The sequence below is a fragment of the Lissotriton vulgaris genome, chromosome 4_1 (assembly GCF_964263255.1).
Source record: "Lissotriton vulgaris chromosome 4_1, aLisVul1.2, whole genome shotgun sequence".
NCBI lineage: Eukaryota > Metazoa > Chordata > Amphibia > Caudata > Salamandridae > Lissotriton > Lissotriton vulgaris.
The window spans coordinates 1,080,844,198-1,080,868,619 of NC_141691.1; the positions used below are offsets into that span (position 1 = coordinate 1,080,844,198).

The window sequence follows — 24,422 nt, forward strand, 5'->3', positions numbered from 1 at the left end:
TTTCCTGCTGTAGGTTTTCTGGATAAAGTTGTGACCAGTTGTTGGACTGGGCCCTTCTGGCATGTTCACCCCTGAACTTTTTGCCTTGAATTATAGTGATTTCTGGTCTTTGCACAGATTGGCCTGCTCTCCCATAGGAATGCTTGGGGAATGTCTGTGTCCCTGGTAGTTCCTGATGCGTGAGGTGTGCATGCTCATGTTTGGTATGTGCGAACTTGTGAGAGTGAATGCTGCGCAATGGTATGTGCGGCGTGTATGTGTCTAGTGGGGAAGTGCCACTTCCAGACATGGCTGTGTGTGTGCTGTGAAGGTGCTGGCGTGTGATTGGCTGGAGCTGGCTGGGATGCCAGGCTCCAGGAGTCTGTGTGGGTCTGCCCCGGTGGTGAATGGAGAAATTAGCATGCTGATGTGAGGGAGGGGCTGTACCTGTGTCCTGAATGAGGTTGGGTTTCCCCCACACAATGCTGGCTCCGCCCCCTGTGGTGCGTCTAATGACCCAAGCCCTGCCAGTGAATAGAGAGGGTGGTTGAGCCCATCAACAGTGCTCACAGACCAGCTGCGACTGGTTCTGCCCCCACCCTGCCCAAAGACAAAGGATTTGTCTCTATAAAAAGAGGCTGTGACCTCTTGAATGATGTTCTTGTTCCCAACTTGAATCTGACCAGGGGCATGCTGCTGCTGGGGCCCGGGGGAAGGCTTGCTTCCCTGGGCCCTGCCCAGCCCCTGGATGCTGGAGGACTCCTTTGGACCCCTTTTGCCTTGCAGGAGTATTCCCAGGACCTTGAGGAGACTTTGGGGGGCTGCCCCTGCACCTTGCATGTGCTGACTTTTCATTGTCCATGCCCCTAGCTGTCCCTGCGCTTTGTCCCCCTCTGGGAGCGCTTTACTTGAGCTTGGCAGCGTGGAGCTGCTCTCTGTCCTGCTCGTGCTCCTCGCAGGTGCTACCCTGCCTTATGCCCCATTTTCGGTATTTGTACTGCGGGTGCTCACCCCGCTTATCAGGGTCCTAAGCGAGTGCCCACCTCGCTTCTACGTTTATTTTCCACTTCGAGGGTGCTCACCCCTCGCTATTGCCCCGAGAAATCGCAGCCGCTGCAAAAAAGGAAGTCAGGCGGCATCGCGCCTGACTGTAGGCGGGACTTCCGGGTTGCTGAAGGAAGTCCCGCCCGCCGCCGTGCTCTGATTGATTCAGAAAAGGGGGTGGTGATGAACAGAGTGTCTGAATTAAGCAGACCACTCTTACCCAGTCCAAAGATCAGGGCTTGATCCATCACCGTTATTTATCTCACTGCACCATCCCAGCTCAGAACCTGGCTATATGCAAATCAGTCTGTCCTTGGCCCAGTGCATCATGGGAACAGGGCAGACTAAACTACCAAGCCAATTCTTCACCAGAAAGGAGACAAGCTACCGGGGACCGGTTTCTGGCATTTCAGCCGTCTTCGGCCCGGCTTGCTTGAATCCTGATGGTGCAGTGAGAAAGGGACTCATGTCTGAGTATACCCTGCCACACCTATAGTGGCCAAAAACGATTCAGAAAAGGGGGTGGTGATGAACAAAGTGTCTGAATTAAGCAGACCACTCTTACCCAGTCCAAAGATCACGGCTTGATCCATCACCGTTATTTATCTCACTGCACCATCCCAGCTCAGAACCTGGCTATATGCAAATCAGTCTGTCCCTGGCCCAGTGCATCATGGGAACAGGGCAAACTAAACTACCAAGCCAATTCTTCACCAGAAAGGAGACAAGCTACCGGGGACCGGTTTCTGGCATTTCAGCCGTCTTCGGCCCGGCTTGCTTGAATCCTGATGGTGCAGTGAGAACGGGACTCATGTCTGAGTATACCCTGCCACACCTATAGTGGCCAAAAACGATTCAGAAAAGGGGGTGGTGATGAACAGAGTGTCTGAATTAAGCAGACCACTCTTACCCAGTGTCCAAAGATCAGGGCTTGATCCATCACCGTTATTTATCTCGCTGCACCATCCCAGCTCAGAACCTGGCTATATGCAAATCAGTCTGTCCCTGGCCCAGTGCATCATGGGAACAGGGCAGACTAAACTACCAAGCCAATTCTTCACCAGAAAGGAGACAAGCTACCGGGGACCGGTTTCTGGCATTTCAGCCGTCTTCGGCCCGGCTTGCTTGAATCCTGATGGTGCAGTGAGAAAGGGACTCATGTCTGAGTATACCCTGCCACACCTATAGTGGCCAAAAACGATTCAGAAAAGGGGGTGGTGATGAACAGAGTGTCTGAATTAAGCAGACCACTCTTACCCAGTCCAAAGATCAGGGCTTGATCCATCACCGTTATTTATCTCACTGCACCATCCCAGCTCAGAACCTGGCTATATGCAAATCAGTCTGTCCCTGGCCCAGTGCATCATGGGAACAGGGCAGACTAAACTACCAAGCCAATTCTTCACCAGTAAGGAGACAAGCTACCGGGGACCGGTTTCTGGCATTTCAGCCGTCTTCGGCCCGGCTTGCTTGAATCCTGATGGTGCAGTGAGAAAGGGACTCATGTCTGAGTATACCCTGCCACACCTATAGTGGCCAAAAACGATTCAGAAAAGGGGGTGGTGATGAACAGAGTGTCTGAATTAAGCAGACCACTCTTACCCAGTCCAAAGATCAGGGCTTGATCCATCACCGTTATTTATCTCACTGCACCATCCCAGCTCAGAACCTGGCTATATGCAAATCAGTCTGTCCCTGGCCCAGTGCATCTCCGTGCTCTGATTGGCCAGGGCGCCCGGCCGGAGAAGAGGAGCCCGGGGCCTTGAGGGCTCCACCTGCCAAGTCCCGGTCCCGAGATGGGGGACCGGGTGAAGATGCCCCCCCCCCTCTTGGCGCCGGATGTTGCGTGGCGGGGCTCCCAGGAGTGAGGGGAGCCCCGGAGGCGGAGTCCTGCGCTGTCCCCGGAGAGGTGACACAGAGAGAATGGACGCCCGGAGCCCGGTAAGGAGGGGGGCCTCGGGACTGTCCCTGGTTGTTCTTCGAGCGGCCCCACATGATAGCGGGCCGCTCCAACGATATGGCCATACCTGTTTCCAGGGGCCCGTCACCCCGGCACCATAGTAGTGTCACCTTCCTGAGCGGCCCCGAATGGCAGCGGGCTGCTCCCACGTTACCAGAGCCCAGATGGCTCCAAACGCCCGGCACCATTTATTTAGAGCCCACGAGGTTCCTTGGGCATGTGTACTTCGAGCCAGTGCGGGGGCATTATTGTATTTTAGGAGCCAGAGTGCTCCAATGGGCCCAGTTGTTTGTCGAGCCCTTGAGAGGCTCCACCTTTTGCATATTTGTTCGCAGAGCCAGAGGGCTCCCAGTTTGCGCAGCTTTGGGTTCCAGAGAGCTAGTAAGAGCCCTGTCGCAGTTCTGTTTCCAGCTGCCCAGCAATTAGTGGGCAGCTGCACCGTTTAGGTATTTTGCTTCCTAGGGACATGTACTCTGGACTTTAGGAGTGGGCGCACTCCTTCATCCCTGGCCTTTCCCCAGCTGCTCAGCACTTAGTGCCAGCTGCAGCGTTTAGGCCCCTTGTTCTGTCCCTCAGCTGCCCAGCAAGTAGTGGGCAGCTGCTACGTTTAGGTTTTGGCGCAGTGGCGCAACCTGGACCCTGGACCTTTGATGTAAGTTCTATGTTAATGTGATTTATTGCGAACTATTCTTTGCTGCACCTCTGAATGTGTTGTTGATGCATCATGTTCCTTGTTCCTTACACCGCTGAACGTGTGTTGATGCGTCATGTGTTCCTTACACCGCTGAATGTAGGTTTCTGCATCATGTGTTTTCATCCCCTACACCGCTGAATGTATAATGATGCATCGTGTGTAATGTGCCTATGCCCCTACTTGTATTGTGATACTTAGGTGGTCGTTCTTGCTAGTACAGGTGGTGTTAGTGAGGTCCTGGTTACCAGTAGTTACTGGTTGTATACTTTATGTTCTACAGTGATTTGTATTCTAAGTTCTAAAAGTGCTGATTCCTGACAGTGGTCCATGTGGCCCTGTCTTGTACATATCCCGTGTAAATTCTGCCCGTGCCTGTTGGCACATTGTAAAGTGTGTGTTTTTATCTAATGTGTTTTGGTGTAATACAAAGGCTATTTTTATATATAACCTTGTGTGGAGTTTCCTTTGTGGTGGGCCTTGGGTGTTGTCGCTGGGGTGCGTGCGCAAATACTTAACTCATATCGCCTCCAAGTTTAGCCTTGCTGCTCGCGCCACGTTACCCAGAGGGTGAGCAGGGGTTATCTTGGCGTGTAACTCCCTTGCCCTGACGTAGGAGTGGTGGTCTCTGACTGACTTTGGCGCAAGCCCTGGCCAGCCAGGGATCCCATTTCTAACACCAGTCTAATCTCACTAACTTGTAACTTAACATCCAGAAATGCTGCATTGGTGATGCTGATTTGACTAAACTTGAGATTCAGTATATTCACATTAATCTCTGTCATAAAATCTTCGCCACCTTTGACATCCCCTCCTCAAAAGACAAAAATATCATCTATAAATCTGAGCCACAGTACTATGTTGCTATTCCATTTTTCTAAAGGGTTATTGTTCAGGATGTGGTCTTCCCACCACCCCATTTGTAAATTGGCAAATCTAGGGGCAAAACAAGTACCGATCAATATACTGTGTTGTTTTTTATAATGTTGTGGTTAAAGTAAAAAATGTGTCTTAGACACCAGCTCATCATTTCAATTAACATAAGGGTATGCTTGTGAGACCTTATTTGCCTTTCTTTCAGAAAACGCTCACTTGCTTTCAATCCTTCCTCATGTTTTATACTTGTGTACAGGAATTGTACATCAAGCGTCATTAAAAGCATACCTTCCTCCCATTTTATGTCCTGAATGTGTCTTAGAAAATCTGTGGTGTCCTTTAATGGGAGGTTAAGTTACAAATGGACTTAAAAAAGTATCTATATACTTGGAAACTTTCTCAAAAAGGCTGTGTTGGACAGCAATGATGGGCCTGCCTGGGGGTTTATTAGCATGTTTGTGTATTTTGGGTATCAGATAGAATACTGGGAGTTTGGGCTCTTTGATTTTAAGGAAACTATATTCCACATTCCCAATGAGACCTTCGCTTCGCTATTTAATTAGAAGAGCATTAAAACCATATTCTACTTCCTTAAAGTATGTTATGTTCACCTTTTTGTAGCAAGCACAGTCCCACAAATAAATGTAAGCTACTGCCATATATGCTTTTTTGGACCCCCCCTTATCCAAACTTCTCACCACTACATCTTTGTTCTTAAATATTTTGTCTATGATTTCTTTGAGGCTGGAGTTGGTCCTGTGTATTTCTTTCACTTTAACATCTCTCAGTTGCATGAGTTCCTTAGTTACTCTCTCAGCAAATTTGTCTAAATTATCATTCATAGTAGAAGGTAAGGTTTTGAATCTAGGTCTCAACGAAGAACCACCCTCTTCAAATATCTATATTCCTTCTCTTTCCAATTTCTCAGTTACAACATCTTGTACATTCATATTAGAAGCCTCTCCTCTTTCTTCCCATAGCTCTTGCATAACATCTATATCACCCACTACTAGATTTCTCTCAATTGTACTAGTGTCCAGATCTATAACTTGGCCGGAACACTCGGACGGCGGAACCCCTGCTACATCGAGACAGCCTTTCTGAACCAAGCCAGTCCCCCATGGGTCATCTACCGCCGAGGGAGGACGGCACTCAGACTTGGACTCCGCGGAGAAAAATCCCTGCCTATGCCTAAAGACCTGTACAACAGAACCCCAATCTAGGAACAGCCTTTACCTATACGGAAGGCAACTAAATCCACATAAGGCTTGGAACAACAGGACATCTACAGAAAGACAATGCAGTCCATATGATTCAGTGCTGGCAAGACGGATGCACCGCCCTACTTAAAACCGGCTTGAGAGTTGTGATCCCTGAATGAGAAAAATATTACGCTGAAGGACTATCGACAACAGTAGAATCCAAGTCTACCTGAAGCCCTTTTCCACTTGAAATTGTTGCCAACGTTGTCCTGATATCTCACACTTGGTTGAATAGGACGGTTATACAGATTGTGTCCACTTTCTTGTGCCCCCCGCCCCAGTATACTGCCCCTTGCCCTGACGAAGGTGTGGCCCCTTTGGCCGTCCACCGAAACGCGCGTCGGCTTATGTTCCCAGGAAAATGACTATTGTCCTCTTTACATCAGGACTTGTAGTCAAAACCATCCCCCTGGACTGAAACACTCCGACCCATACAACACGTGAAACCATCTTTATGTTGTATTCGCCAGGATTAGATAAATAGATGAATGGATGAAGTTTGAATAGGAATGAGTGGGTAAAGATTGAAGTGAATGAGTTAGAATGTGTGTAGTGTGGCTGATACTGGGCAGGATAGAATCTTCTTAATTATATTGTTTGCTTATTTATGTCTATTTTATTGGTGATTTATTTTGTACATGTGGCAAAAGAAACTTTATATTTATATTGTTGATATCCTTAAAAATAATAAAAAAAGATATATATTTTCAAATATGAATTGTTCTGTTTATCCTTGATTTGTCCATGTGATTGTATAGTGTTGTGTCAACCCCTAGGCTAATCACCCCTCTACTTAAATTTGTTGGACCCTTTTGTGAGGGCCTCTGTAACCCAAGGCAGGGTTCTCGTCTTTTCTTTTTGCATTTCTTTTTGCATTCCAGATCTATAACTGTCTGGCGTTTGGAGGTATTCATTTTTATGTAATTTGGCTAGTTTTAATTTCCTAACAAATTTAAAGAGATATACTTTTGTTCCAACATTATCACAATTGTAAGGTTCGCAGTATAGCAGTCTCAAAGTCATATACATATACATACATATACACACACACACATACACACCCACGCTCCGACTTCCAAAAGAAAGATGAGCACTCACAGGGTTATGCTTTTTATTCCAAGAGCAGATGAGTTTCGGCGGTTGTCTTTTCAATGCTCGTACAGATACAAGACGTGTTTCCTGCAGACTCTCTTTTATGTGGTGTTCAATTACAGTGTCAGTTCTGCTCTAGAGAGAGGAGGGTCAGTGATTCACTGAGCTATTCCTGGCGCCATCTTGCTTGCATGATCAAAGTTTTTTAATGCGCCAATGCCAGGAATGGGCTATCTCTTTGTTGGACTTGGCCTTTTTCCCCCCAAAATTTTCGCTTTTGCCCCCCCTAATTTGGGATGTCCCCCCCATGGGATTAAACCTGTATAGGCCATGAGTGGTGTGAGACGCCTTGTTAAAATTGTAATGCTATGTAATGGTGTGAGCACTTGTAAATTTCCCCATTTTAAAAATGCACCTGACTGAAATGTCCCATGTTTAAAATGGATGCCATGGCCATGGGTTTTGCCTCTGGACTGCCATAGGTCAGCGGTCTAGATAATATTACTCAGCTACCCCTAGCTTTTGGAGGGAAAGCCTGGCACCCAGGGTGCTCATCCCCTCCCCTTGAGCCAGTTTAAGCCAACTTTGCCAACATTCTAGAAGGTTCTGGAACTGCCTGGGAGGAGGGTATAAGTAAGGGGGAAGTGCCACCAGAGAGTCAGTCAGAGCTGGGACAAGAAAGAGAGGGGACCTGCTGCGAGGTGCTACCGCCACATGGGCCTGTGAGCTGGGCCCTGCACCCCTAGAACCCCCCCTCTGCTGTCCCCACGGGCCCCTGATAAGGGAGGGCCCCTACCTAGGACACTGACGCTGTTTGGACCTGGTACTGCGCCAGCGCAGCGCAACAGAAGCCCCAGGAGGTGAGGAGTGTGTCCCTGGGCTGCCTGGAGGAACTGTTGCCCCTTGTGAGGTGCTGCCTATCAAGCGCTATTCTGGGGAGGTTGATGCCCCCAAGTAAGTTGTGGCCCCTGTGGAAGTGCTGGGTCGAGAGGAGCTGCCCGGGGAAGATTGTGCCCCCAAGGGACTGTGGCAGGCTAAAGCACTGTGCCCTCGTGACTGTGTGGCTGAAGTGTGTGAGGCCCCAAAGCACTGTGAAGCCCTGAGCACCCTAATTTGTGAGGTGCCAACCTGCCTCGGGTAGCGCTGTGCCCGGAAGAGCTGCGAGCTGTGTGAGCAGTGAGGGAGGAGCGGTGCGCTGTCAATAGCGCCGTTTACTGAGGAGACTGTGAGGGGAATCGAGCTGGAGGAGCCTACCCTCGTTTTGGCGCGCTGTCCGCCATAAAAATAATTAAATAAAGGGAGCCTACCCCTTATTGCCACCGAAATCACCGCCGCAGCCCAAGGAGTGTTGGCGCTGCCTTGCGCCAGTGGGATATCGCCGAAAATCACCGCTGCGGCCCAGCGCTGTAAGGAAGGGACCCCCGCTGTGGTGTGCATCGTCGCGGCGGCCCCCGGTGCCAGGAGAGGGCCGCCGATGTGGAGAGAGGACCGCGCTAGGCCCTGAAGCCGGCCTGACCCGCATCACGTGGCTGGGGCGCCGGTGACGTCTTCCGCCACGCCCCCAACCATGCCACGCACGGATTGGCCTGCGTGGCCGTGCCCCTGGAAAGGCCGCGCAGGGATTGGCTGCCGGTCGGGCAGCCCGAGGGAGAGAAGCGGAGGAAAAGCCGACTCCAAGCACCGGGTCCCCGTGTGAGAGGGGGACCCGGGTGAAGCGCCGGTGCGGGGAGCCCCGTAGAGAAGGAGACCGGAGCGGGAGCCCACCCCGCCGGTCGGTGCCCGCAGAGGCCGCCGCTGAAGAGAGGGAGGGGACATCGAGGTACAGGATCGGTACCTGCCCCTCCCCGAGTCTCACGTAGGAGTCCCCGCAGGCCTGCGGAAGAAGCACTGAGAGCCAGAGGAGTGCTGGGGGTCGGCAGGGCTCTCGATCAGAGCAGAGAGCCCTGCCTGGGTAGTGGCGGCTGCTGACACTGCAGGAGTGAGCGGCCCAACGTCCCGGTGTTGAGTGAGCCTTGCAGCCCTTCTGGGAGTCCCGGGTGAAGAGATAAGCTGTTAGCGGGGCCCCCACGAGGAAGAGGGAAGCCCCGCTGTGCCCACCAATAACGGAGCGAGAGGGAGGGGGCATCGAGGCGCGTGTCGGTGCCTGCCCCTCCCCCCACATTGCCTGAAAGTCCCCGAGGACCCCGCAGAAGGGGGTCCGAGCCCACAGGAGAAGACCTCGAGGAGTCTCCTGACCGGCCCCCTCGACAAAGGGGCCAGCAGTGGGGTGAGAGCCCGGAGCCCGAAGGACATCCCAAGGAGCAGCAGGTGAGTGGGGCCTATGAAGAGGGTGGAGAGGGCAACGGGGCACAGGGTCCATGCCCGCCCCCACCCATGACTTGTAAACTTAAGAGACCTCGTGATAGGGCACAAGGTTTTAGGTGCATCCATATCGGCCTGTATAGGTGGTCCCTGGAGTGGGCAGCCACCTGAAGAGCGAACTGGCAGTGATGCCTATTGGTTGCCTGTTACCTGTGATGCCTAGGGTCCCAGACAGGTCGTGAAACCCATGTACAGGTCCTCCTGCCCCCGGAGGTTAGGCTTGACATCCAATCTATATGTTTATGCCCCGAGGAGGATTTGCCCTATGTTGAGGTTCGTAGGCCTAAGGTTCTATGCCCCATGGGTTATTGTTTCCCCCTGAGGTGACCCTGGATTCCCATAGCTCTTGCATTACATCTATATCACCCACTACTAGATTTCTCTCAATTGTACTAGTGTCCAGATCTATAACTGTTGGGCGTTTGGAGGTATTCATTTTTATGTAATTTGGCTAGTTTTAATTTCCTAACAAATTTAAAGAGATACACTTTTGTTCCAACATTATCACAATTGTAAGGTTCGCAGTATAGCAGTATAGTTTTAATTTCCTAACAAATTTAAAGAGATATACTTTTGTTCCAACATTATCACAATTGTAAGGTTCGCAGTATAGCAGTCTCAAAGTCATATACATATACATGCAGTCTCAAAGTCATATACATATACATACATATACACACACACACACACATACACACCCACGCTCCGACTTCCAAAAGAAAGATGAGCACTCACAGGGTCATGCATTTTATTCCAAGGGCAGATGGGTTTCGGTTGTTGCCTTTTCAATGCTCGTACAGATACAAGACGTGTTTCCTGCAGACTCTCTTTTATGTGGTGTTCAATTACAGTGTCAGTTATGGTCTAGAGAGAGGAGGGTCAGTGATTCACTGAGCTATTCCTGGCGCCATCTTGCTTGCATGATCAAAGTTTTTTAATGCGCCAATGCCCTTAATGGGCTATCTCTTCCTTCAATCTACAGCTCCACACATTAGTTAATATTATCAGTCTCCTTTGCCCTATCGCCCAAACTGCAAGGCAGTTTCTCATCAGCAAATAGATACCCGCAGGGATTGGTCCAATTACCTTTTCCCAGAATTTCATCGATTGAGACCTCCGTGTCTCCATGCACTCTTGCGGTGGTTCTGGCAGTGTCTTTATACAAAACAGCTCCAAGCTCCACCAAGCACTTGTAGAACTCTTCCTGGGCCGGTGCTACCACATGAGAGGGTGGAACTCTCATAATATGTACGCTCCGACTTCCAAAAGGAAGATGAGCACACATTTATATATATATATATATATATCTCTACTGAGCTTAGATGAACTTGTTAGGAAGTGTATGAGTTTAAAAAAAAGAAAAACTAAAATTGCCTATCATTAGATGAGAAATTCATCTCTGTTTAAATGCTATTTCTACACTTATGTGAGGTATGTAAATTGGATTAATGTGATTTATTATATCTTTGATTTTGCTATCTAACCTGTGTTATCCAAGTCAATCTCTGAATTCATTACCAATTGCTTTGTTAGTGTGACCAAGTTTTGAATATGTTGTCTAACTTTTAAGTCCTCTTTTAAAATACCTTTTGTAGGCCTTAGAGGATCGACCAAGTACGCTTCTTGTTGACCAAGATGACAGCAGTAGCCCATCATTCAACCCTTCGGACACATCCCTGTTGTCCTCCTCTTCACCCATTGATGAAATGGAAGAAAGAAGGTCCAGTTGCATTAAGAGACGACTGTAAGCAAGCTGTAGTTTTCTTGCTAACTGTAAATTGTGTTTTTCTTCCTTGGCTGAACCTTGCATTTTGTAATTGTTAAGCAGTTAATCTTAAGTTTCCATGCACAGTATAAAAAGTTAGCATCAGATGAAGACATCTAGTTACTGATTCTGTACCTTTTTTATTTCCCAGGTGTCAGACTGGATCCGGAAAATTTTTCTTCGATACCCCTGCATGCCAGTAGGTGGCGATGTTTGGCTCCGCATGACGTCTCATGCATTTTCCGTGCCATAGTTATGGCCACGATACCTATATAGCCACCACCTCGGCACTCAGACGTCAATTTTCTTTTCCGCACCATCCATTACAGATCAGTCAAGAGAGCTACCCTCGGTCACTTTTTGACAGGCTCTTTTTTTCAAAGTTTTGACGACCCCTTTGTTGGTGTGTGTTTTCCTCTTGTCATAGAACACTTCTGGCTTCAGGCCATGTGGCACCTGTCACTGCCCCTTGTCGGTGACAGACCAGCACCTGTTTTGTCTTTGGTGTCTGGAGCACAACCACGACTCAAAGTTATGCTCAGACTGCTGGGCCATGACTGCGAAAGCTTTTGAGGGAGAGGGCCCTAAAGCAGCTTGCGGCCTGCCACTCGACACTACGTCGTTACCCACAGAGGTCTTGTTCTTGGTCCCGGTCGAGAGGAAGGTCCCGGCACTGCTCCAGGAGTCCTGAGTGTTCAAACTCCCACTTGGAAGTCAACTAGTTGATTAGGTAAGCACAAGAAACATAAGAAGGCGAAGCGTGCTTCGATTTCTACCCATCTGTCAACGACATGACGGAGGAGTCTTTGTGCTCTAGGTCTCAATTCTGGGAACATGCGTCTGGATCGGTTCTGCCGTAGTGACTCCCGCCCAGCTAAATTTTATGATGCCATGTGCCTCATATTTGGGCAACCTGACCTGGGCCCGCAGGCTCAAAGGGGGCCCCATCGGGTTACACACTGGTGGCTCTGGTCCCGGAGCAGAAGACCCTCCTCCCCTCCCCTCAATGGTCCAGTGGTGGATCCAAACCGATGCAGGTCGTACTACTGCGGACTTCAGTGGTGCCAATCCCTGTGCCGAGACTCCTAACGCCAGCCCCATTCTCATCCCAGATGACCCGGATCGGTGCCTACCGCTGCCAATTCCGGTGCGGACAGAACCCTTAGGTTCTAGGTCACTTCCTTTGCCTTATTCTGAAGGGCTAGAAATGGTAGAAGATTAGGAGGAGGCAGCTGGATCCTTTACAATACCAGCCTTATGAAATTAACTGGTATAAGGAATTGATTGGGGCCAGTGAACTGGATACCTTTCCAGATTCTGGCCTGCTTTCTCACCTTACTGTGGTTACGGAGGAGGGAGTGTCGTAAGCTATGGTGGTGCAAAGGGAAGCTGAGGTCCTGGGCCTTCAGCTCCCTTCTGTGGCAGTCAAGATGAACATCCAAGCCTCTACCTTCCAAGGCACATTCCCTTCCTCACCCCAGATAGCAAATTCAAGAGGCTGGATAGTTGGGGCAAGGTATGTTTTTCTTCCACCAACCTTGCTTTCCATTTGATGATCACCACATTCCTATTGGGCCCGTTACTTCGACATATTGTGGGAAACAATTCTGCAAGTGCTGCCGGGGGTCCTGCAGGAGGTCCAGGCCATCCTATTCCAAGCAGTATCAGGCAGGAGAGATGGGACAAAGTTCGCCATTCGTTGTGACTTCCAACTCGCTAGGCAGAGCCATTTCATCGAGGGTGACAGTTCAATTCACTCCTGGTTGTGGCTTTTCAGGGGATGTCCAGGCCTCTCTCATGGACATACCTTTTGATGGCACCCGTCTGTTCCAAGACTAGGCATACCTGGCGCTGGAGTGCTTTAAGGACTCACTGATAGCCGCCTGACACTGACTTGGCCTGGAGGAGAGGAAGAAAGCTGTGTGGCTTCAACTTTGCCTCACTGTTGGGGAACGGCATTTCCCGTTGTCCACTACTCTCTCACCGTGCACTTAAGAGCGTCACTGCATCGCGGCCCGTGTAGCTGCCTGACATTGACCTGGCCTGGAGGAGAGAAGCTGTGTTGCCTCAACTTTGCACAACGCTGGGCCTCTGTATTTCCCGTCGTCCACTGATATCTCACCTCACACTTGAGCACATAACCGCATTGCGGTGCGAGACGCATGTGGGGATGCGCCTGGGCCTAGCTCGGGCTCTGGCCCGGCCACGGGCAGGCCCCTCCATGCCTGTCATCACCGAAAGAGGCTGGGCTGGGCCACCCCCTAACATCTAGAAACACCAAAGGGCCTTGACTCTACTCAGTAAGGCTGAATCAATATAAAAATAAAACGTAACAATTGCCAGTACTGAGCACCAACTCAAAACACTTTTGTTGAAACACCGAGACCTATGAATAAAACATATGGTCCATACTTATTACTCAATCCACAGTTATTTATTCATTAACTCATTTATAGAGTATATTTCTCAAACGTTTTTACATGTACATCAATGTAAACATACAAAAAGAAACTATAAACACCACATTACTTTTCAAAAACAATCTCCTTAGGAGACAACCTACAAATCAATTCAACCATTCAAACATATCTCACACTCATTCCATCAAACATTCTTCTCCAATAATCCTATCATCCAAACTGCACACCAAAGGGAGTCAAAAATTCATTCTACTTGACCCCACATTCTCTCACACTCCCTGTAGCAAACAACCAAATCAGTGAAAATGAAATCAAAAGGGATTGTAGGAGAAAACAACTCTAAACTATTTACTACAATCAAAAAACTATCATGTTTGAAAAACTGACTGAATTCAACAGAAATGGTTTGTTTGACCAGGGAAAAGGTTGCATTGTGGTGCGAGACGCATGTGGGGATGCACCTGGGCCTAGCCCGGGCTCTGGCCCGGCCAAGGGCAGGCCCGTCCATGCCTGTCATCACCCGAAAGAGGTGGGGCCACCCCCTAACATCTGGCATTGACCACCGTGTACCCGTCACCAGCGAAATGGTAATGCGAAAAGCGATGCCCATCAAATCAGGGGGGTGAAGTCATCAACACATTACACTCTTTTCTACTGAGGGCAACGGATGTGCTGTCCAAAGAGAAAGAGATAACGTAACCTCGTCTTTCATTGGAAGAGGTAAGATCTGCCTCAGATTTAAATGGGACAGGCTCCCCATTAACTTTGCTAATCCATAAAGCAACGCCTAGTACTATCTCTTCCCCTGATGTTGCTTTAGATAACCACAGTGGAGGCAGCCCACTGATTGAACTCCCGTGGGTAAAAGGGGAAGGGCAAAAAAGGCATCTACAGTAAAGACTGGGAAACCCTTTAAAAGTACTGATCAACCTGCTTACAAAGATAATTTTCCTTCATCTGGCCGCGGATGGTTGACGAACTATGGCAGAAACTGGAACAAACGTTGCCCCTCCTACTGCAACCGCTCCTCACCAGGTTGTCAAAATTGAAGAGACGTTGACCTTGTTGTGTAACAGCTTGCCAAGTTCTAGTGTAGGGAGGTAACGGGGAGGGTGGGTGTGCACGTGCCTGGATCTGCTCAACAGGAACTCTTAACTGCCGGCATGACCCAATATGCTGCCCACATCGCTCTGTCCCAGGACCCTGTTCCATCACATTTAAGACCACTAAGACTATCTCCTGGCACCGCCCCTGACGCTAACCCCCCTACTGAAAAAGCCTATAACTCTATAAACGGGCCTGGTCAGAGGCTACCCTTGGTGTCTTGCAGTCTTCAAAAACACGTCCTACTCTAACTCTAGAGCAGTCTCAAATATGGGAGACGCATTATGATATTGTATCAACTGCAAAAAGTGGCCCCTTAGGTACGTGGTATTGGTGATTGTAGGAGAGTAGGATCTGCTACCTATGGTTACCCCCACTTTATGCTGTTTCACTGGTTTTTCGACTTTAGTCTGGCTGTGGCCCTGCTAATCAGGACCACAGCCGAGCTGTTCTCTCCCTAAATTGATTGCATGTACTTTAGGTACATACCAGATTGTTTACTGAGTTACCTTGTGATCTCCTAGTATATGGTACCTTAGGTACCAAGGGCATAGGTACCCCAGAGGCCTACCAGGGGCTGAAGCATGTATTTTGCCACCCCTGGGAAGCCTTCCAAAATGTCATCACAGGTCTGCACTTGCAGCCTGGGTAAAGTGGTGTAAGCACCCCTTACTTAGATATATAGACACATATTAACCTATAAGTCACTCCTATGGCAGGCCTTGACAATCCTGGAGGTAGAGTGCTTAGTTTTGTATGAGAGGGTGCCCTAGCATGACCTGAGCCCCTCTGCAGCTTTCGGAATCGCTTCCTTATAGCTGTTCTATGATATAGCCATACCATATACTCTTAAGTGCATTATAATCCTTGCGGTTAATGCTAAATTTGGTTTGACTTTATCAAAACATGTCGTGTTTGGTGTCAAACACTTTGGAATACTACCCGCCCCCCAGCCCGCCAGTTCTGGTGGCGGGGTAGCATTCCACCCTTCTAGAGGGAAAAGACGTGTACACACTGGTATACCCGGTAATAGTTTTAAAGAGCCTCAGCATCACAAAAATGGATGCTGCTGCCACAGACCTGAGTCTGACCTCCTGCTGCTGGACGAAACTCCGGCAGGGTAGGCTTGGACAATAGGTTTCCTGCCCAGGGAGGTGCCGGCACACCCCCAGACAGGCTTTAGTGTATTGGGGCAGGGTGGGTTGCATTTAGTGAAAACTTTTCAGACTTCCTGGGGCACATAAGGTGCTCCATGCATTTCCCAGTTCAAACCGGTTGCTGGGGCACTCTGCCCCAGCTCTGGCGTGAAACTAGACAAAGGGGAAGGGTTGTAACCACCCCCTCCCCAGGTCCTCCCATAGGTGGGACCTCAGAGTTAGTACATCCCCTAAACTTAGTATAAGTATAGGACCCCAGCCCCTAGGACTTTAGATTACCCTGGACGAAACTTGGAAGACAGAATCTTAAACCTTCGACATTCCATATCGACTGGAAGACGGAAGAAATCTCCCTTGGGGTCAATGAGTGACCCCTCTGTTCAAACAGGCACCAAAGAAGCATCTTTACGGTCTGCATTTTCGAGGTTCCCGCCGGATCCCAAAGAATCTGCGACACAGGACATGGACTTCCAGACATCTCTTGAGGCTGACACGAGATCCCAGCAAAGCTCAGACCCGCAGCTGACACAAGAGACATGGGACCAGGACTCCTGGACATCCTGCAATTTTGCAAGTGCACCTACTTCCCGACGTTTCCCGAAGTGTCCCGAAGTTGTGCATTGGGCTTTTTGTTGCCCTTGCCCCAAGCAATTTTTGCACCGGAGCTGAGAGGCCTACACTCCCTGAGTGGTCCGTGGGCCCGTTTTCTTCACCACAGCTCGAGGCTCCTTTGCGATCTCTAGTCCGTTGGCTAGTGGGTCCCCACGAAGGACAATCCTTTGTTGCTTGGGCTTTCCTGTGAAACACCTGTGAAATTGTGTTCACTTTTGTGACAACCTAAAATATGAATCAAAGTCAAATGATTCCTCAAGGATCAATTATGTTTTGTTATTGATTATACCCAGTTCCTTGGGGAATATTGGGTAGCCCTATTGATGTACTATACCTCACTGTTACCTGCATTGTACGGTGGGCCACAAGCACTTTCAACTGACCGTGCTCCCTTTCATGCCTCACCAGTGCCCCACGGGGGATCACCAAGGTGATGGCGGTAGTCGCAGCTCATCTGTGGAGATTAGGAGTTCCAGTATTCCCTTATCTCGACAACTGGCTATTGAAGGCGGTCTCGCCCCAGGCAGTTGTCTTTCACCTCCAGACTGTGGAGAACCTCCTGCATTTGCTGGGGTTCACGGTTTACTATCAGTTTCAGTTTTTTTACGTCTTTATTTCGAAGTTTTCTTCATAAAAGACAAGCAAGTAAAATATATACAAAAATACAGCACGTAAGTACAATACTTAAGAATACAATATAAACAATCACATATCTGTTTAAAAAGTCAATTAAATAACATAGAAAGACGTTTTTCACAATTAATAAGAATATAAGTTCATGCAATTGGGCATACATTTTGTATATCTCTTTTGTCATTTATCACCTTGTAAACCCCTAACTCTGATGGTCCAGGCCCATCCAAGATATTTTGCCATACCTATGGCCAACCATTCTGCTGTATTGAATCTTAGAATTGACAGTGCTTCTTCACACACACGTGTGTTGATCCTTCTGCATATGGGTTTTAGCCATTTCCGGCGCGGTGCGCAATATGCTGGGCAAGCATAAAGGAAATGGCCTAAAGATTCCCTTTGCTCACTACACCAGGGACAGTACAAAGACGGTAGGTTATGCCACCTATTTGTAAATTCCCTTAATGGCAACGTCCCTACTCGAAATTGATGATACAATTTCCTATCGGTACTTTTTGTAATGGTGTCCCAGTAGGTCTCGGTGTGTGGAACCACTTTGTAAATCAGGAATGTACCTGTCAAATTGGGTTTCTGTGAGAGCAAGACCAGGTCTTCTTTTACTGTGGCCCAGAATAGAAGTTTAAAATCTTTTTTCGAAGGGAAAATGTAATTTCCCGGCTCTGTCCACTGCATGTGGAGACCCATTCTAAAGAGTGTAGTCTTTATTAATTTGAACCAGGATATATTCCCTGCCCCTTGTATCGATCTCACATCCAGAATCTCCTTGGCAAACATAGATAATTCCGGAGTGGACCAGATACGTCTCCATAAAGCAACCATCCTGTATTGGGCATGATGTTTAATAGATTGACAGCCCATATCTAGCATAAGTGGAAGTGATGGTGTCGATAGCGGAAGACTTACCAAACTGCGAAGAAACTTATTCTGGATTTTATCCAGAACAGCAGGATCTACGTTCCCCCATAAATCTGAGCCATAGAGTATTGCAGAGCTAATTTTTGCATTATAGATTTTAAGCGCCGGCAAAACTCTTTTAGTCTGGGAACAACGCTGTTCTTTCACAAGACACCCTAATAAACGTGCAAATTTTAAGCTGAGTACCTCGATCTGTTCCTTCCAGCGTAACCTGTAGTCTATTACTACTCCTAAGTACGTCATAACCTCTACTTGTTCCAAAATAGTCCCATTCATGGTTACATGCCCCCTCAATGGTTTATTCTTTGTCAGAACCATAAATTTTGTCTTTGAAACATTAATTTCGAGGTCATTTAGACTACAAAAGTCCACAAACTTATTTATTGCTGTCTGGAGACCCACTTGCGTTTTTGCCAAGATTAGGGTGTCATCGGCAAAAATTAAAAGGGGAAATCTAGTCCCACCCAAGACTGGCGCATCTGTCGGTGTTGCTGAGAGAAACTGAACAACTTGATTAATGAAGAGTAAGAATAGGGTTGGTGCCAGGACACACCCCTGTCTCACTCCTCGGGTCACTGGGAAGGATTCTGTCACCTGTCCCTGGCTGCCCCACCTTACTCTGGCAAAAAAAAATTAATGTAGCCTGATGGTAAACTCGAGTAAGTCAGCTGGTATTCCCATTCTCCTTAACGCTGCCCACATCTTCTCTCTCGGGACCAGGTGGAACGCAGATTTAAGATCCACGAACGCTGCGTATATTGTGCCTCCACCTAAAAACACAGTCTTCCAATAGAGCATAACAAATCTGAGCACTTGGTCGACTGTGCTTATGTTAGCCCTAAAGCCAGCCTGCAGTGGAGACAAAATATTTTCTTCAGTCATCCAAGACTGAATTCTGCCCAACAACATTCTAGCAATTACCTTCTGCAAGGCGTCAATAAGGCTGATAGGGCGGTAGTTTCCCGCATTAGTCTTGTCACCTTTTTTATACACAGGGAGGATCTCGGCCCCTTTCCAGGAATCTGGAATTCTAACGCCTTTAGCTATAGCATTAGCCAGAATGGTTATATAGGGGACCCAATTTTCCATGTCATACTTAAAAAGATCCGCTGGAACACAGTCCATACCTGGGGCTTTACCATTTTGAACCTGCTTTAGGGCGTTTACGGTCTCAGATTCCTTAAAGACTATATGTTCACAAAAGCAGCTGGTGTCGGAGGCCGGTTACTCTCCCCTGTGTTATGGGTACCCATCTCTATACCGCTGAACTGGGCCGAAAAATGTGCAACCCAGATCTCGGTCGGAACATGATTGACTGGGGCTTGCAAGTCCCCTGTCCCTCCCCACTTCACTACCTGCCAACATTTTTGTTGGTTAGTGGAGAGGCTAGCCTCATATAGATCTAGCCAGCGTTGATCATCCCAGGCTGTCTTTGCTTGTTTTAGCGTCTTCTTGTAGTTTGCCCTCTCTTTTTTAATATCCATTGTTACCCTGGTTTTAATGGCAGCTATCAGGGAACTATGTGCATTACGGCAGGACTTGTCATACCATTTGGCTCCTAGGTGAGTCAAACCAGTTTTTTTTGCACTACCTGGTTTAACAAAGAAGGTTTTGAATTTGGCAAAAAGCGACTCATGGATTACACCAATTTGCTCCAGTGACCCCACAGTTTCCAGTAGAGGCTTAACCTTCTTGGTAGCTGCCGATACTTCTACTGATATATTACCAATGATGCCAGGATCTTCCAGAAACTAACACAGCGTACCCTACGGCAGTCATTTGTGAGGACTGCCTCGGCTGTTATAAGGTTTGTTGCATTGTTTCTAAGTAGGTCACCATTTGCTATCAGGTTTATTGCTAAGGGATTGTGGTCACTTTCCCGTCTTACAAGTATTTCCATGTCCTCTAATAGACTCCAGAACTCCATCTTAATTAAAAAGTAGTCTATGCGGCTGGTACTGTAGCAATTATCAAAAGTAGCATTTCCCGCCAGATCTGACTTAGTCCTCCCATTGGCCGCTCTCAAATCCCACTCCAAACATAGACCAAGCCACTGCATAACGGCCTCAGTAACCTTTTTAACAGGTGGGATGGCTAAGCTAGGGATATTCCATAGCTGGTCTGCTTCGCCATAACACCCGTCATCCAGAGTGGGAATAGGTTCAAACGTACAATTAAAATCCCCAGCCATCATTACACACTTCTCTACCAATATTGTTCAATAGGGGATCTAGATCCTCAGCAGTTTTAGATATCTTCTCTCCTGGTCGCCCCCTTGCATATATATTGATTAGGAATAGATCTTGGTTATTTTCACTGCTTAACTTTAGCCCCTGAATATCAATACTTGAGGTAGGCAGTTCATAGATCTTATAACCCAGGGATTGTCTAATCCAAATAACAAGACCCCCAGACGGGCGACCCTTCGGTCCTTTGTATGCTGGTTTGTAAAAATTCAAATAGCCAAGTCGATATATGGCGTCGACTGACCAGCTTTCTTGGAATACAATTATATCAAATTGTTCTACGAAGGACCCCCAATCAGTTTCATCCAATTTCCCCTTCAACCCCGCAATATTCCAGGATAATATCTTAAGTGTAATTGCAGGTGTCACTAGTGACTTGTCAGGTAAGCTAACATTCCCCCCACTTTCCTCAAATATTGGGGAGTTGCTTGTATGTTCATCCGTCAGTTCTATTCCTAGGGGGGCATTACCCAACTCATCCTTCAGCATATCTACTGTATTCATAGTTTGATTTTCGGTGGAGCTATCTAACACCTGTAGGTTTGGAGAATGTGGAGATGTTTCACCGGTGGGCGATCTGGATAGCCTGTGATCTAGAGACCCATTATTAAGTCAGTCTACTCCATCCAGCCCCATTAAAGGGGCAAAATGATTTGAAAGATGGGGCAGGAACATTGGATAGATAGGTGTTTCTGGAAAATTTCTATCTCTAGGTCTATAGTTTTGGATGGGATGATTTTGGTGTGATTGGTCTCTCGCTGGGTTGAGTCTAGGGTAGAAGTAGTGCAAAGACAAGGTTTGGACGTCGCCCAATCTTCCAAATCTTGGTTCTCTGCAGATAAAGTCAGCTACCCATGACCCCCTAAAGCTAATAACCACACAATCCCCCTCAAGATCTTTTTTACTGAATCCCACTCAGTCCACCCTCCTAACATTAAGGATTTCAGTTTTAGACATTGGGGAGAGAGGTCAATTTTTGTTTAACCAAAAAGTTACTTTGTTATATAAGTCTCTATGGGTTTCCCTCTTACCCTCTCCCAATGGGGCCACTCCAGTTAAAATTATGGTATAGGGTAATGACTCAGGGGGAGATTCACACATTGTTTTCTGGATGGAGGTTTTGTCCTAGTCCGTATGTTTTGGTCTATTTGACGGGAGGATTTGGGTGATTTTCTAAGAGTGGGCTGTGGATTAGAAACAATATCTACCTTGTGTGATATTGCGCTCGCAGTAGTCTGTTTGTTTTTATCAGAGACAGGTTTCTGCTGGGGGGCTCTCAAAGAGGAAGGTACAGGTTTGGCTTTATTCCCCTTATCCCCATTACTCAAAAGGTTTTTCTGGGAATGTGTCAAATCTGACCCCGTGGGGGCAGTAGACAATTTGGTCTTTTTCGTTGTGGCTATATTTTCTCTTACTAATGAATCCAAAATATCCATCTTATCATTTAATAACCTAGTCCGTTCAAATAGGGGCAGGAGTAGAGATGTAATCAATAGTTCTATTTTATCCAAAAGGATGTTTTCTACATAATTTCCTATATATTAGTTTTTTACTGGGAGATTGAATAGGGCTGGTGTAGTAGTCAGTAAAGAGAATGTATTATTGGTTCTCCTGCCCTTTTTATTGCCCCCCTTCTGGGTCGAATCTACCCTTTTCCTTTTCCTAGGTTTGTGTGCAGGCGTGCACTCAGGATTTGGAGATAGAATTTCTTGCTCCGGGCTTGGAATAATATTAGGAGAGTCAGAAAGACCAGACTCAATATTAAGTAAATTATGGTATAGGGAACTGCCTTCTGATATTGAATCTTGAGCAATATCGATGACAACCCCTCTAACTCCAGATTTTGACTGGCGGGTACGGTTGCTACTTCTATGTCATTGTTGGCGTTGGTAGAAATGCTAGTCAGTTGTGTTAGGGGAACCGGGGAAACAACCTCGCGGATTTTCCCTAGTGAAGAACGCTTACCCGTGACCAAGTCAAGCGATAAGCGTTTTTCTGCAAGTGCAATTTCTTTTTCCAAAATACAGGTGGTACGTTTAAAAAATTGGTCGATAGTACCTGTAAAAGTTCCATTTGTGGTGAATACTTGAACCTGCCTTTCCTTGCCTGAGCGTAGGGGCATTTTGGTAAGATGTACTAAACTACCCTTCTAGCAAACCTGGGTTAGTAGGACAATATAGAGCACAACCAAGAGTACGAACAGTCTTTAACCAACAATCTGCCTAAACCAGATATCAGTAATAACAGTATACATACAATAAAATGATACAAAATGAAAAGGGGTGGCCCGACCCGACCCGACCTCTGCCGGCCCCGGACGGCCTTAGACGGCCCGCCCTTGTCCCGGGCTTCTCCCGGTCGCTCCCGCGCTGCGGGGGTGAGTGGTTAGCTTTATGTAAAACAATGTGAGAGGGGAGGAGCATGCAGGGAGAGCGGCCCAGGTGCTGGCAATTGGGTCTGGGGGCGCTCCTGGGACTTGGAGTCCTGCGCCTGCTCGCAGCCCCGCACAACACAATCACCCACAGTCACTGCCTCAGGCAAAGGGCGATGAACTCCACAGTCCGACCTCGCTGATAGTAATTGAAGATCCCACACGAAGCGGGACCTGCGAAGCGGGTTCCGCGAGCAGTACAAACGAGAGCAGGGATAACTTCACCGGCACGAAATCCCAACGTGTGCACTTACAAACAGGTTTACTATCAACATGCTGAAGTCACACCTGACTTCTTCCCAGATGCTCCCTTTCATCGTAGCTGTTCTTGACACGGTGCAGTTTCAGGCATATCCTCCCGAACGACAAGTCCAGGATATTCAGGCTATGATACCCATGTTACAGCCTTTATCTTGGATTTCAGTGAGACTGACTCTGAGGATCCTGATCCTCGTGGCCTCCTGCTAGTGAATCATGCCAGATGGCACATGCAGGCTCTGCAGAGGGACCTGAAGTTCCAATGGGCGCAGCATTGAGATATCTCACCTACCTGGTCTGGATCCTGGAGGGAACTGCATAGGATCTGCAGTGGGGACTGAAAAACAGCAAATGGGTCACTGGTGGACCCCTCTCCCTTCCCCACCCAGATCTCACAGTGGTGACAGATGATTCACTCCAGGGATGGGGCAGCCATCTGGAGGAGGTGGAGATCAGAGGACTGTGGTCTCCAGCGGAAGCCGGGCTCCACATCAACCTATTGGATCTTTGTTCAGTCCGATTGGCACTGAAAGCCTCCTTACTATCTCTCAAGGGAAGGCTGGTTCGGATGTTCCTGGACAACACCAAGCCCCATGTGATACTGCAACAAACAAGGCAGGGTATGGTTGTCGACCCTCTGTGAGGAGGCCCCTTTTCTACAGACTTGGCTGGAACAACCATACATATCCCTGGTGGTTCAACACCTAGCCGGTTCCCTGAACAAAAAGGCGGACAAACTTCTTGGTATTTAGTGGCTCATGAATAGTGTCTCCATCTGGAGGTGGAGCAAGGACTCTTTCAGCAAGGGAGCCTTGGTTAGATCTGGTTGCCTCTGTCAAGAATGTGCAATGTCAACAGTTTTGCGTGTTCGAGTTTCCAAGGCGACTTTAGCTTGGCGACGCTTTTCGTCTCGAGTGGAGCTCAGGCTTCTTATTCACCTTTCCGCCCATACCACTCCTGTCCAGAGTACTGAAGAAGATCAATCAGGAGCAACCGGGCCAAAAATCATTCTTGTGGGCTCGGACTGGGCACAAAGGGTTTGGAATACCAACCTTCTGAAGTTGAGCATCGATCCTCTGATTGTTTTACGTTCTGGAGCATCTTCTGTCCTAGCAGCAAGGGAGGGTCCTCCACCCAAACCTGTCAACCCTCCGCCTCCTTGTGTGGAGATTGAGCAGTTGACCTTCCTTCCGATGCATGCAAAGTAATTATGGCAGCCAAGCATCCCTCCACTAAGTCGATTTACGCCTGTCGACGACAGACATTTTGTAAATATTGCACAGAACGGTCTATTGACCCACTGTCTGCCTCCCTTTCTGACATCCTCCTTTTCACTCCATCTCTTGCCCAGGAGGGCTCTGCTTTGGGCACTCTAAAGGGTTACCTTTTAGCCCTTTCTGCCTTTCTATGGTTGTCAGACCAACTGTCACTATTCAAGTCCCCTATTGTAAATAGATTTCTGAAGGGGCTTTCACTTTTGTTCCCCCCCTCCCCCAATTTTTTATCATTCCCCAGTGGGACCTTAACTTGCTCCTCACCTATCTATTGTGTGCACTATAGGAAAATAGGATCTGTTTTCATGGGTACCCCCACTT

At 48.0% G+C, this 24,422-nt stretch overlaps 1 protein-coding gene across 1 annotated transcript in view; it reads left to right on the forward strand.

Moving 5' to 3' along the window:
- The window catches only part of TRIO (trio Rho guanine nucleotide exchange factor), a 5,246,815-nt gene that overhangs the window by 3,310,689 nt on the left and 1,911,704 nt on the right, over window positions 1-24,422 (forward strand). The window contains exon 38 of the mRNA XM_086965300.1: window positions 10,861-11,009. Coding sequence (XP_086821426.1) covers window positions 10,861-11,009 — 149 coding nt within the window. The remainder of the gene's footprint in view (window positions 1-10,860; window positions 11,010-24,422) is intronic.